The sequence below is a fragment of the Sceloporus undulatus genome, chromosome 1 (genome assembly GCF_019175285.1).
Source record: "Sceloporus undulatus isolate JIND9_A2432 ecotype Alabama chromosome 1, SceUnd_v1.1, whole genome shotgun sequence".
NCBI lineage: Eukaryota > Metazoa > Chordata > Lepidosauria > Squamata > Phrynosomatidae > Sceloporus > Sceloporus undulatus.
Genome location: NC_056522.1, coordinates 96227300 through 96241429, shown reverse-complemented (window position 1 = coordinate 96241429; position 14130 = coordinate 96227300). Strand labels below are relative to the sequence as shown.

Here is a 14130-nt window from a genome sequence, read left to right as displayed (position 1 = left end):
CGAAAAAATGGCGGCGCCCATAGCCCCAGAGGCCGCTATGGGCGGCGCCATTTTTTTTGCCCAAAAGGCGGGGAGGTCGCACGAGACTTCGCCGCCATTTTGCGCCCAAAAATGGCGGCGCCCAGAGTGGCGAAGAGCCGTTATGGGCAGCTGCCGCGGCGGCGGCCAGCAACGCACCCAGGGGCCAGGCGCAGGCCTCGCGGGCCACATGGCCCGCGGCCGGAGGTTGCCGACCCCTGGTTAAAATTCTAAAGCCTCTATCCTCCTCCCCAGTATAAAAACATGTAATACTAAAAGGATTAAATCAGACAGATATTAAAGCAGTAGTAATAAAATCACAGTTAAAATCAATGGAATTTGTAAAAAAGAAATGTCTAGCGGGGGACCAGATAGGATGGAAAAAGGGATAGAGAAAAGGGGAGGGAAGTGGAGGGGGAGGGAGGCAGGAAAATAGAGGTGGACCTAGTCTGGAAAGGCCTGTCGGAAAATATCTGTTTTAATAGCCTTCTTAAAGGTTTCCAAGGTGGTAATCTGACGGATCTCATCCGGCAGGTCATTCCAGAGTCTAGTTGCTACTGCTGAAAAGGAACGCTGGGTCACTGCTGAAAGTCTAGTCCTCTTTGGTTGTAGCAGATTCTTCCCAGCAGAACGAAGAGTGCCGTGAGGATGATATGGGAGAAGGCGTTCCCACAAGAAGTCAGGACCCAAGCCATGACTCAAGAAGAAAACAAAACCAGTGGTTATACCCAAATATAATCTAAATAATATCTCAACAGAATTTACTGACAACGTAAGAAACAGATTCACACTAGTAAATATAATAGACTGAGAACCAGAGGAACTATGGTCTGAAGCCAGGGACACAATAAAAGAAGAATGCAGACAGATGCTTTCAATAAACAAAAAGCAAGAGAAAAAAACAGAGATGACAGAAAAAAACACACACTACAAGCAAATAAAGAAAAACAAATCACTGGGAGCAGATGATATTCCAACTGAAATGCTGCAGTCCACACTGACAGAGTCAGCTCTAGTGCTAACCAATATATGTCAAGAGTATGAAAAACAAAATGATGGCCAACAGATTGGAAGTGATCAATATACATCCCCATCCACAAAAAGGGAGATACAGTACAAGAGACTGCAGCAACTATAAGAAAATAGCACTGATCTCCCATGCAAGCAAAATCATGATCAAAATTCTGCAACATAGACTCCTATCATACATGGAGAGAGAAATCCCAGAGGCTCAAGTAGGATTCAGGAAAGGTAGAGACTCTAGGGACCATAATGAAAATATACGATGGCTAATGGAGCACACCAGGGAATTCGAAAAGAAAATCAGCATATGCTTTATAGACGACTATAGCAAAGCCTTTGACTACATAGATCATAAAAGGCTATGGAATGCCCTTAAAGGCATGGGAGCACCAACACATCTGATAGTCCTGATGAGGAAGCTGTACTCAGGACAAGAGGCTACTGTCAGAACAGAATATGGAGAAACAGAATGGTTCCCAATTGGCAAATGTGTCAGACAAGGCTGTATCCTTTTACCCTATCTGTTCAACTTGTATGCAGAACATACTATAAGAAAAGCAGGCTTGGACACAGAAGAAAGAGGAGTGAAAATAGGAGGAAGGAATATCAACAATACAAGCCATTGTATTCTCTATTACCATGTATGGATGTGAGAGCTGGACAGTTAAGAAAGAAGATAGGAAGAAAATCCATTCATTTGAGATGTGGTGCTGGACAAGAGTGCTGAGGATTCCATGGACAGCCAAAAGGACAAACAAATGGATCCTAGAGCAGATCAATCCGGAAACCTCCCTGGAAGCCAAGATGATCAAACTGAGGCTGCTGTACTTTGGACACATCATGAGAAGGAAGGCCTCATTGGAAAATACAATAATATTGGGAAAGGTGGAGGGAAGTAGGAAGAGAGGAAGGCCACATGCTAGATGGATGGACTATTAAGGTGGTCACGAGTCTGGGGTTGCAGTAATTAAGCAGAGCAGTGGAGGACAGAGAGTCTTGAGGATGTTTCATCCATAGGGTAGCCAAGAGTCGAGATCGACTTGAAGGCAGTTAACAACAAAGTAATTATACATTATCTCTCATAAACACGTGTAGCATTTCAGGCATTACTTTCCTTCACAATTAGTATGCTTCATCCAAAAATGCAGACAACAAAGGTGGAAATAAAAGACTGTAACCATCTGTCAAAATGGGCTATAACTACACAAGGGGACAACAATAAGAGTGCTATGATAATCCCTAAATATTACACTGTTTACCAATATGTATAAACATGCACGGTCCTTTAAAAATGGTTTCTAATTTTAAATCAGCTTTTTGAACTTCACAGAAGATTTTAATTTTTTTAAAAAGGAAAACAGTTTACCTTTATTAACTCTTGTACTACAATGTAACACTTAGGTGGACAGAGCTCCAAAACATAATCATGAACAGTCTCAAGTCATAATACACAACTATAACTTCAAAACTTTCCAGGATGTGAATAATGATATTCTGATGATTGTTTAACTGTATTTCAATTTTTCAGATTGGTGGGAAGCAACTAACTCTAGATTTTCTCCTGTATTACAACTTGTGAGATTAGTGGAAAGCAACTAATTCTAGATTTGCAGGATTAACACAAACTAAAGTACTGTAACTATTGTGTCCAACCATGATTAAAATACAATTTTTCAAGAAGTTATTTAAAAACCTTGATGTCTGCTTACCTATTACATCTCCTTGTTCATGAATCATCATCCCCAGATCTTTAAATATTTCATTGATGTCCATAATATCTGCCTATAAATACAGAAATTTGCATTTATACAACCTGTTATGAGTACAATTGCAGGCATATGTCTTCAACAGCTGAGGCAGAAAAAAGAAGAGAGAGAACAAATGGCAAAGAGTGATTTGATTACAAAATCATAGAAAATAATGTTTAAAACACACTATTTCATATTATTTCTGCATCTAACCCCAATAATTATCTTTCTAAGACCTTATGCCTTTATTTATAATAAAATTTATTAATTTCAGTGAGCTAAAGGACAGGCCTAACAGAGTCCTTAAGTTCCAACGTATAGATATTTAGTATCCTATAGTTCAAAAGTACTAGCTTACATCTAGTCTTTGTGCTCCTGCTTTAGTTTCTTTTACAGTTACAGAAATGTCAATCTCCAGTTTTCATCCATCAATACAACACAGAGAAGATAAAAGGTGGGAACGGGGGGTATTATCTTGCCAGGTTTGGCCAGGAATCACAGTTGAGCTCTGTCTTGACTGAGTGGTTAGTGAAGTAACACCAAAGTAGAGATAACTCAAGAAACAATTCATATGTTTTGCAAAATAGGACAATGCCATATGCTGTCCCAAATGTGATCTACAGGTAAAGAGCAATGACAAGTACATTTCTATACCGCTTATCAGTGCACTTAAGCACTCCCTAAGTGGTTTACAAAGTGTAAGCTAATTGCCCCCAATAACCTGGGTACTCATTTTAGTGACCTCGTAAGGATGCAAGCCCGAGTCAAGCTTGAGCCCTTTTACTGGTATTGAATTCACAAACTTATGGTTTGTGAGTGAGTGGCTGCAGTACAGGCATTTAACCACTGCACCACCAGGTAAATGAATCATGTCGGAATCCATAACTGAACAGTCTGCATATGACAAGGACCTCTCAACAAATGTGCTGTTCTTGATCTTAAATCAGAAGTGAGCACTCTTGTGCCCTTTGGATGTTTTGGACTATATCACCCATAAGATCCAGCTGGCATGGCCACTGGTCAGGGATCATGGGGACTATAGTCCAAAACACCTTGAAGGTGTACTTTAAAGTTTTCCCCAAAAACGCTTACCTCAAGCTGCCTGATGGCAGACTCTCTCTCCTCAATAAGACGAAGGTCATCTTCTGTGATTTCTTCATCTAGTACTTGAGTCTGAGGTTGGCTGTAAATGAAAGTAGATGGAGAATGCCCAAAGTATTTAAATTAATTAAATCTGTGTCCAACTGAACATCTCCCTATATGAACTTGCCAGAATCTTAAGATCCACAGAGGAGAGCTTTCACTTGGTCCTACCACTGTCACAGGCTTGCTTGGTGAGGACAAAGAAAAGGCAAACATAGACTTTTTTGTTTAAGCAGGCTTTTAATATGTAATGATTCACAGAGAGGCTTCTAGTTGAGGTGTCTGAGAAATAAATATCTCAAGATATGTATCTGGCCAGATCAGAGTTTGAATCCCTGCTCAGCTGTGGAAACTCACTGGGTGACCTTGGGCAGGTCACAATCTCCCAGCCTCAGAAGATAGCAATGGAAAACCTATTCTGAAGAAACTTGCAAGAAAACCCCATGGTAGGTTCACCTCAGGGTCACCATAAGCTTGAAGGCACACAACACACACACACACACACACACACACACACACTATAATATGTATACACAAACAAACACTTTTGTAGGCCTTTAAAATAATTTACCCTGTTTTAAAGTAATGATTTTAATTATTTTTACATTTTCATTGCTGAGTTTTATTGATTCATTTTGTGTGCCACCTTGAGAACTTCTCCACTAGAGAGGCAGCATATAAATGAAAATCAAAAATTTGAAACAATCCCTCAAACCTCAATTCTACTTGCTTAGCAATAGCAGATCAACTCTTGGGAGGCTGTGAGAGAGAAGACTTAAGTGAATATTTGGACTAGAGTTTGGGACCTGTGTTTAATGGAGAAAATTGCAGACAGTAATAACAGGGCAAGAGGCTTACATCTTGGATTGACTTTCCACACGATTTGGCATCCATTTACTGAATATATCCAGAGATACTGGTTTCTAGACATCCCCCAATAATATGTAATTTTTTAATGGAAAGAAGTCTTCCAGGATCTCTGTACGCACCATTTGTCTAAAATTTTTAGGGCATTATTTTGGGTTATGGTTTAATTTCTGCTTTTTCAGTGAAATAACCACATTTGAGGGTTTATCATCTCTGACATTATTTTCATTTGTTGTTGTTTTAGTATACTCTTTGTTGTCATGTTTTGTTTGCAAATATTTTTTTTTAAAGTGAATGTTTGTGTATAGAAAGGTTCATTTAAAGTAAGCTGGGAAGTTTCAAATTATGGCAGCCTGGCTCCTGGTCCACTTTCATATATCTAGGGTACAACCGTATTCATATGTATCTGGGAATATGATCCCAGTGAGGCCTATTTCTGAGTAAAAACACACACACACAAGACTATACTGTTAGCTACAGTGAGGATGAAAAAGCATGAAGGAAGAGCAACTGTACAATTCTTTCTCCCACCTCCCCAAACTTCTAGGTGAAACATACACACAACAGACTGCACATACTGCTCACTTTATCGTGAATAGATTCCTTCAATATAGTATTTCATCCCACTATAGCTAAACCTAAGAATCAAGGTTGGTAGCAGAAGTCAAAATGCTAGTTTCAATATTTTAAACAGTGATAGGTGCCTGTGACCCTTCACACATTGTAGAACTGCAAGTCCTACTGGCCTTAAACAGCATAGATAATGGGGAGGGATGAGAAGGAGGTGCAGCTAGACAACATCTGTAGGGACAAAGGTTACCCATTCCTAATTTCAAACATTATTTTGGGTAATATTGGCTTCGTCCAATATTATGCATTCCCAACAGGAATTCCAACAGGCAGCAGCAGTAACCATCACATAAGCAAAAGGTAATTGCTAAGATCTGTCACTGTAGCTCAGCTATAGGATTTTTCCTGCTTAGCACTGTCCATCTTCCAGTGGTGCCTCTATACCATTGTTTGACAAGCAATCTAAAATAACATCCTAACCAGCTTTCATTTGTATGCCCTTTGGACTTTTAGCTGATGTTGGATTTAATTTGTTTCAGACACAGTTCTTAATATTTGAGACTGTTGTTTGTTTACTAGATATTGATTGAAATGTAACCTACTTTAACTTTGGCAGGGAAAATAAAAAACATACAATGAATAAATAATATGTAATTGCCTAAAAATAGTCAATGTGGTGTAGTGGTTTGAGCTTTGGACTGCAACTCCGGAGATTAGACTTCAAATCTCTGCCCGGCCATGGACCTTGAGCAAGTCACACTCTCACAGTCTCAGAAGAAGGCAAAGGCAAACCCCTTCTGAACAAATCTTGCCAAGAAAATCCCATATAGGTTCACCTTAGGGGCACATAAACTGGAAATGGCTTGAAGGCACACAAGAACAACAAATGTGTAAACACTATACAGAATGAATAGGATATAAAAATCATACAGAACTCAGCCATCATGTCAGCTGCATATATGCAAATTTGAACAAATGAGTCAAAGTGGGAAAGTGTTCTAGTTGCCATGCCACTTTTGGTGTCCAATAATTAACCCTCTCCTGCCCCATGGTTACCTTTTTCACAACATAAGAGATTTATAAATTAGAATGCTGGAATAGCAATATTGTTGTTTTTTAAAATGATTATCAATGAGGTTTCAACTTTTTGGCTTTGTTTGTGACTGCCACTGATACCTCTGTGGCAGAGCAAGGATCTATCACGGTACACAAATCTGGTTGCCAATGACAAGTCAGTGGGCCCTTGGTATCTGCTGGAATTTGGTTCCAAGAGCTACTGTGGATACTAGAATCAATGGATGCTCAAGTCCCATTATATACAGTGGCTTAGCAAAATGGTCTCCCTTATATAAATTGACAAAATCAAGATTTGTTTTTTGGTTTTTTTTTTTTGGTTTTTTTTTGTTTTGTTTTTTTTTTGAGGGGGGACATTTTCAAGCTGTGGATGGTTGATTCCATGGATGCAGAATCCATGGATATGGAGGGCTGACTGTACCCTCTCCCCCGGTCACTAGAAAGATTCGTTTTCCCAAAAAGTGTTCTGAATGTGCAGCAAACCACACAGGGATAGGATAGGTAATAGACCTTGCCACAGTGAATGGCAAGGAATATCCCTCATCAAACGTTCTTCCATTATATGCAAACAAACTAGGAATAGCCACCCTTCTATCCTTTATTTTAAAACCATCTTTGAAAGGAGTATTTCTGAGTATGTACCCATACAATCTGTTAATTCCCCTACTCAGACCTTTTGAAACACAGCACATGATCTGAATAAAAGTAATTTGCATAATATGTACACATCTGGAACTTGAATCTGACAACCTCTGGTGCCTAGTAAGGATGGGGAACTGATTTAGGACAAATAAAGGCTGAACAAGTACTGTGGTAAGGGAAGAGAAAGGTCAACAAAAGAAAAAATGCAGGGGGGTGGGGAGGAGAGGAGGAACAATAGTCTGGTAGAGTAAAAAAGAACAGGTTCCTACACTAGCTACAGGCTGAGCAAGTATTTCGGTGGAAGTAAAAGAAGAGTGACAAAAAATGGAAAAAAGTTTACACAGTGGAAGCAAAGAAAAAGAAAGTGTAGGTAGGATTAATGGGTTACTAACCCAAAGGAATTGTGTTTTCATTTGTGTTCAATAAATGACATATTTATCAGGTGTTATAGCCCTTCTTACCTGTCCCAGGAGACAAGTGTTCCGTCTCTGTAGCTTTCCTCTGTAGCTCCACCCTGTGAAGTTTGTACAGGAAAAAAATGCATCAAACAATTAAATCAGGATTACTCAATCAAGATGGAAAGTATAATCATTGTTATTTTTTTACCAACTGAAAAATTGCTTTCCCGACCAAGGAAATCTGGTCAGGAAGATAACACAGAAGTGGTAATATTTTACAGAATTCATGTAGTGTTTTACAAAGAAAGTGATGTAGTTCTGTGTACAACAACAAACTTGTTTTGTGAAAAAAAATCTTGGACAAGTGGTTATCTGGAAACAGTGGCTTTTGCACTATAATTTCCCCAAACACTTCAGGATAAATTAATACCAAGTGCAGACTGTGTGAATGTCTGTAGCAGAAAGAAAACTGCAGAAATTATTCATCTTCATTTTCAAAAATGAAATAAATGAATAATTTACATCCACCGATTAAATGTACAGTATCTTATGCATGAAAAATCCTGTCCCCAAAACAATGTGGGATGGAATGCAGGGGGGTACAATTTTAGGCATGAACCCACCTTCCCCCTCATCAGCCACCCTGTGTATCAATTCAAACAGATGGCCCAAAAGGGCCATTGTCAAGCTGATCTGAGGGCAGGGCATGCACATGACAAATGCCCCTGAATCGCTCAAATGCCACACACAGGCTGTACCTGGGTTGCCAAAAGCAGCCCAAAACTGGCCATGAAAGGAACGATTTCTTACCACTCTTTTTCACGGCCTGTTAAGGACTGCGGCAGCAGGTTCCCTTGGGACCACAGTGTCTGGTTGCCATGGTCCCAGGGTAGTCCTGGGGCAACCAGGGCAGGAGCTGCAGACCTCTCCTACTGTCCCGTCTGCTTGAACCCATTGCTAAGGTCATCTAACTTTCCATAAAGGCTTTCTGTGGGCCACCAAATGGGAAAAATTGCATTTTCTTCTATTACTATTAATATATAGGTTAATACAGTCTGCCTGCACCATACGTTGTGGCTTTGAGCTTACATGCACGGCAAGCCCCAGAGGGCAAAATGGTGTGTGGCGCAGGCATATGCGACCCACCATGCATGAGAGTGAGCTGCCAGAATGGGACTTAAGCATACACATTTTTTCCCATACTCCGGGGGGGGGGGGGGGGGCCAAGGGCCCACCGTATGTACTTACCGACACCCTCGAGCTAGATCGCACTCTTGCTACAAGTTCTCTCTCTTTCTCAGCAGCTTGTCTTTGGACTCGTTGGAAGTTTGTAAGGGCTGTAGTGAACTCATTCACAAGTCGGTCCTTTTGTATTTTTCTTTGACGCTGAAAGAAGAAAAAGTTAATTAACAAAGCAAGGCATTTCTTCAGCTGACCAGTTGAACCTCTGTACAGCACTGTCCTTTTTTGGTTCAAAGCAAGAACCTGACAAACATCTACACCAGGTGTGAGTAAAGTGTGGCCTTGATTTCAGATGTAGCTCCCAGAACTGTTTAAGCAGACCTTAATTCCCCCTACCTGGTGCTCCATAATTGGCCTCTTTTTGGCAATAAGAAAGTTGAATTGCTCTTCCTGCAAGTCTCCAGCCACTTCTAGGGTTGCTTCCCTGTGTTTTGGTCCATGCATCCTCCAGGTGGTACTTATCAGAGAATTGGCCCTTTGGCCTGCCAAAGTTACCCCACTCTAGATTTATTGATAATAAATTGATGATTTTCTTTTTACACACAAAAACATAGAGCTGGAGATTGAGCAGTCATCTCTAAGAGGGTTTGCTGAAAAGGCACCTTAGTTCTATTTTGGGTGTAATGCACATGCACAGTGTAAACAGAGAAGTTACAATGCTGCATGTATTTAGGCTGCTTAATATCAACAAGATTTAAGCAGCCTAGTTGTGCACAAGACTGTAGTCAATGTGATTAAAATAATCATAATCTAAGTGCCTGCACCAGAATAAATCCTATAATCCTAGTAGTTCAGAAACACTTGGCCTTTTAATTACATCAAATACTACGAAGTTCTGTCAATGCTTTATGTTTTGATATACATCAGGAGAAAAGGTAAATGAAAAAAATACATAAAAGTGGTTTTCATATTTTATACCTGTTCAGTTATTGAAGGCAGAGATCCAAACTCTTTAATGTATTTGTCTGTCTCTTTGGCAAGTTGGTTTGTATACTGCTGCTTCTGCTGCCTAAAACAGAAAGTTACAGTCAGGTACTGGATTACTGTATATACTCATGTATAAGTCTAGAAATTTTAGTCAAAAAAATTGACCCCAAAAACCTAGGTCGATGTATCTACGGGTCAATGTAAACATTACTTTAATTCATATTAAAAAGGGAATCATCCCCTGGTGAAAGGCAAGAGTACATCTGTCCCGAAAGCACTGACCTCCTCTCTTCCACCCAGCCCTTAGTTTGACCTTTATGCCTGCCAGAATTTTGTACGTTCTTTGGCATTGTTTTCCTTTGCTTCTTCATTTAGATCTTTTGTTGTATTTCCCTAAGTTTTATCCTCAACTTATCCAAGGGTCAAATCAAAATCCATAATTTTGGCCCCAAATCCTGCCCTCGACTTATATATGAGGTCAACTTATAGACAAGTATATATGGTATATTATCAGTACTGTTGACCAATCTTGTCAGAAAGAAATCTTCAGGCTAGGATTTAGAACACTGGACATTTGTCAAATGTCTACTGTCTACAGTTCTATGGAAACCAAGGGCAAAGAATTGTAAAGGATCAGATTTTGTTTTCAAATGTGATTAGTTATTCAATGAAGATTGCTAAAAAGAGTCATGAAAGGCATAGTCAATATTTTTATATGTAAATATTCATCAGTGGGCTAAGAAAGAAGCAAGTAATGTAATGGTCAAAATGTTCCAACGGTATATAAAAATTCACTATTTAAGGAGGATAACAGATTCTGCTTTTGAAGAATAAGAATAAAAATACCTATTAATTCTAAAGAGAACAGCATGTTCTATTGTGGAATCAAAGTATATTGTGGCTGACAACTGTGAGCTTGCCTTGAACTATTACATGGACAGGAAGACCAGGATCCACCTGGTAGATCACTGGGTGAAATCCAGTAAATCCCTAAGAGATTCAGATTCTTTAGCCAGATCTGCATTGAGAGGAAAACCTGGCTTACCATTGGGAATTTCAGATCCATGGGGAGGAACAGCTGCCCACACAATTGGCACACACAATAGACCAATACCAGTAGCACTGTCAGCACACTCCCCAAGAGAACCCTCTCCTTCTTTTCCCATGGCTTGTGAAATGGCAATAGCCATTCTATCTGTACACTATATTAATGGTATTGTTGGGCTAATGTGCCCTTGTGCAATCAATTTGCACATCTGGAAAAGTAATGGTACCAGAGGAACTATGTGAACTTGAATGTGAAAGCAATGGTGGGGAGCTGGAGTTCTGGGCAAGAAGAGGCAAACAGCTCACCTGTCTGCCATTGCCCCCCTCCCTATCCCCATATTAGTATGCAGTCTTCACATTAAAGGGATTCACTAGAGCAGTGGTTCTCAAACTTTGGTACTCCAGATGGTTTTGCATTTAATCTTCCAGAATTCCTGACTGTGGACCAAGGTGTTTAGGATTTCTGGCAAACGAAGTCCACAACACCTGGAGGATCAAAGTTTGGGTTATACTGCTCTAGAGTTTCCACCCCGATTTGGACAAAACAGGTTCGTTTTACTCTGGAGAATCATCCTGGGGTGTGCATTGGGCCCGTGTTTTACCTGTTTAGACCCCGTGCATCATCTAAACAGATCAGTGAGGGAGTGGGACAATAACATTTATTTTGGTTTGTATGGACACTATCTTTGTTGTTTAACAACAACAATAAAAAACCAAAAAAATTTCCCACTCCTAAATTTGGCTTTGTAAAGTTGGCTAAGCTAAGGAATAGCCAGGAAAAGAAATGAACACATCTTCAGTTTCTGCATTTGGTAAAAACAAAAACAACCTGGGATAATTATGTGCTTATTTGTTATTAATTCTAAATGTATGATTTTCAACCCATTCAAGGCACTATTTTCAAGTGGCCCACAAGGTTCCATTAAAAGAACTATTAAATTTACCAATTATTAGCTATATAGGGCTGTTCACTCCTAATCTACCATCTTTCCCCCCCTATGCATTATAGAGAAAAATCTCCCTAGAGAATGATGCCAACATGCAAATTTTCTACTTTAAATACCAGGCGCTGATTTTCCAATCGCTCTGGTCAGGTCCTGGCAATCAGGCCCAGGCCAAAGTTGGTGGAGGGAATATATGACACAGCAGAGTGATACAAACAGTTAAGTCTGTTCTTTCACGATGCAGTTTATACAGTGCGCCCGCGCCATACGCGGCCTTGAGCATACGCGCTCAAGCCGCAGGGCGCGCAGGGCGGAGGGGGCGGCGCGTCCCATTCAATTGAATGGTCGTGCGCACCCGTTGTGCCCTGCGCATGCCTGCGCCGCCGCGCCCGAGCCCCATTGTTTCCAATGGGGCTCGAGCATAGGCGGAATTCGCCTTATGCGGAGGGATCCGGAACGTATCCCCTGCGTCAGGCGAGGACGGACTGTACTATCTCTGATATATGAACAGGACACAAAAAGGGATTAAATACTATTGATAACCATCAACAGAAAACTATGGCTGCATAGTTATATGCAACAACATTTTTAAAGTTTCTGCTGAAATGAATCTTAAATTTTATTATCTACTTAGACTCCAGATGCACCACTGATACCTATTTGTGGGTTCAAAACCAGCCTGGGGCTCTGGGTTGACTCAGTCTGGTATCCTTCTGTAGGTCGCTAAAATGAGTACCCAGCTTGTTGGGAACAATTAGCTTACACTTTGTAAACCGCTTAGTAATATAATAATAATAATAATAATAATAATAATAATAATAATAATATTTATATCCCGCCTCTTCCGCTTTGAGGATCGAGGCGGGTAACAACAAAGTTCATACAATACACAATAATAAAAATAACAAGCCCCACAAGACCCCGGCCCAACCCTCCCTCCTAACTTTAAAATTAAACAGTAAAACGTGGTTAAAAAGCACATAACAATACATCAAAATTAAAACAAAAAACAAAAACAAACCGCAAATAAGAAAAATAATGAAAGGAAAATAATAAAAGGAGGGGGATTCAAATGGTTCTGGACATTATCAATCGGGGAAGGCCTGCCGAAAGAGAAAGGCTTTTGATGCCTTTTTAAAATCCTCGAGTGAGGATAACTGGCGAATCTCTTCCAGCAGGTCATTCCAGGTTTTAGTACATCAAGAAGCAGTATAGAAATGCACTTGCTATTGCTATAAACACCACAAAGCAGAAATAACACATTTTTACTGCAATGCCCCCATCCCCAGCAGTCACTGTAATATTTTGGAGTACACTCCTCCTTTTTATGCCATGCTATATTACACATTTATATCACTCATCAAAATCAGCCGACTGTACCATGAAACAAACCTGATAACAATTTCCAAGATGCTAAAGGCAGCAAATATGAAAATGGGCTGAGCTTTCAGTAGCTTTAGTTAGCTTTGTATGTTGCTGTTTCCAATACCATCTGGGTGTTTAATAGTGCCAATAAGATAACTTGACGAATTAACATCAACATATAAACATAACTTGGTTCCACACACTTTATCTTTTTGTTGGCAAATGTTTTAAAGTTGCTGAGCAGTTTGGTAACGCAGAAACACATATTGAGAAGATATCCTCAATGTAGTCAAATCAAAGGTCATCTCATGAAGCACTTACAGCTGTTGCCGCAATTCATGTGTGTCTTGTGTTCCCAGTTGATTCAGTACTCTTTGTATTTCTGCAGCTGTTCACAAAAAAAAAAAAAAGAGGAAGAGAGAGCTTTTGTAAATGATACATTTCCTCCACAATTTCATGCATTTCTAATTGACAATTCAGAAACCTATATCAGTTGACAAGAGCTGTGGTAGGTCAAATTCACCACAACTATCAAAGTAAATCACAGTACAGTACAAGCTGAACTGGTGAAAGCTGAGGCCTTTCAGATCACATCTTAAAACATTTATTGTAATATAAATGTTGCACAAATAACTGCCAATGTGCTTAGGGTATATAAGTATACCTCATTTAACAAAGTAGATGTGTTCCTAGGCATGACTCCTTTAACAGAAATTTTGGTAGCAGAGGCAGAAATAACTTGGCTAGAATAGAGATTGTTTTGTCACCACAAAAAAGAAGAGAAGCTTGAACATGTTTTTAGCAAGTGTGTGTGTGTTTTAGCAATTTTTTTTATAAGTTTGTGTTTCTCCAGCCTTCCGTCACCATCTTCCCATAACCAATGCTGTTAAACAATACATAAAAGATATGCACATGTGAAATAAAATAACCAGGTCTGGTAAGCCTCACATAAGTAAACAAAAGCATTTGGAATCTTCTTTTTCTGCTCATTTCATGAATCCCCCCTCCCCAAGCCTGAATATCCTCCAAATCTTAGTCTATTCAAACTGAATGAGGAGTATTTTAATCATGTAGGCAAGCCCTGGAGACCACTTCAAGCCAGGGATTTTTTTTTAAATTTCA

The 14130-nt window shown here is 39.8% G+C and overlaps 1 protein-coding gene across 1 annotated transcript in view; it reads right to left on the bottom strand.

The window, feature by feature from the left end:
* The window catches only part of STX7 (syntaxin 7), a 60590-nt gene that overhangs the window by 9350 nt on the left and 37110 nt on the right, over positions 1–14130 (bottom strand). The window contains exons 3-8 of the mRNA XM_042440108.1: positions 13330–13396; positions 9644–9734; positions 8732–8869; positions 7547–7599; positions 3882–3972; positions 2751–2823 (exon numbers count right to left, since the gene is read on the bottom strand). Coding sequence (XP_042296042.1) covers positions 2751–2823; positions 3882–3972; positions 7547–7599; positions 8732–8869; positions 9644–9734; positions 13330–13396 — 513 coding nt within the window. The remainder of the gene's footprint in view (positions 1–2750; positions 2824–3881; positions 3973–7546; positions 7600–8731; positions 8870–9643; positions 9735–13329; positions 13397–14130) is intronic.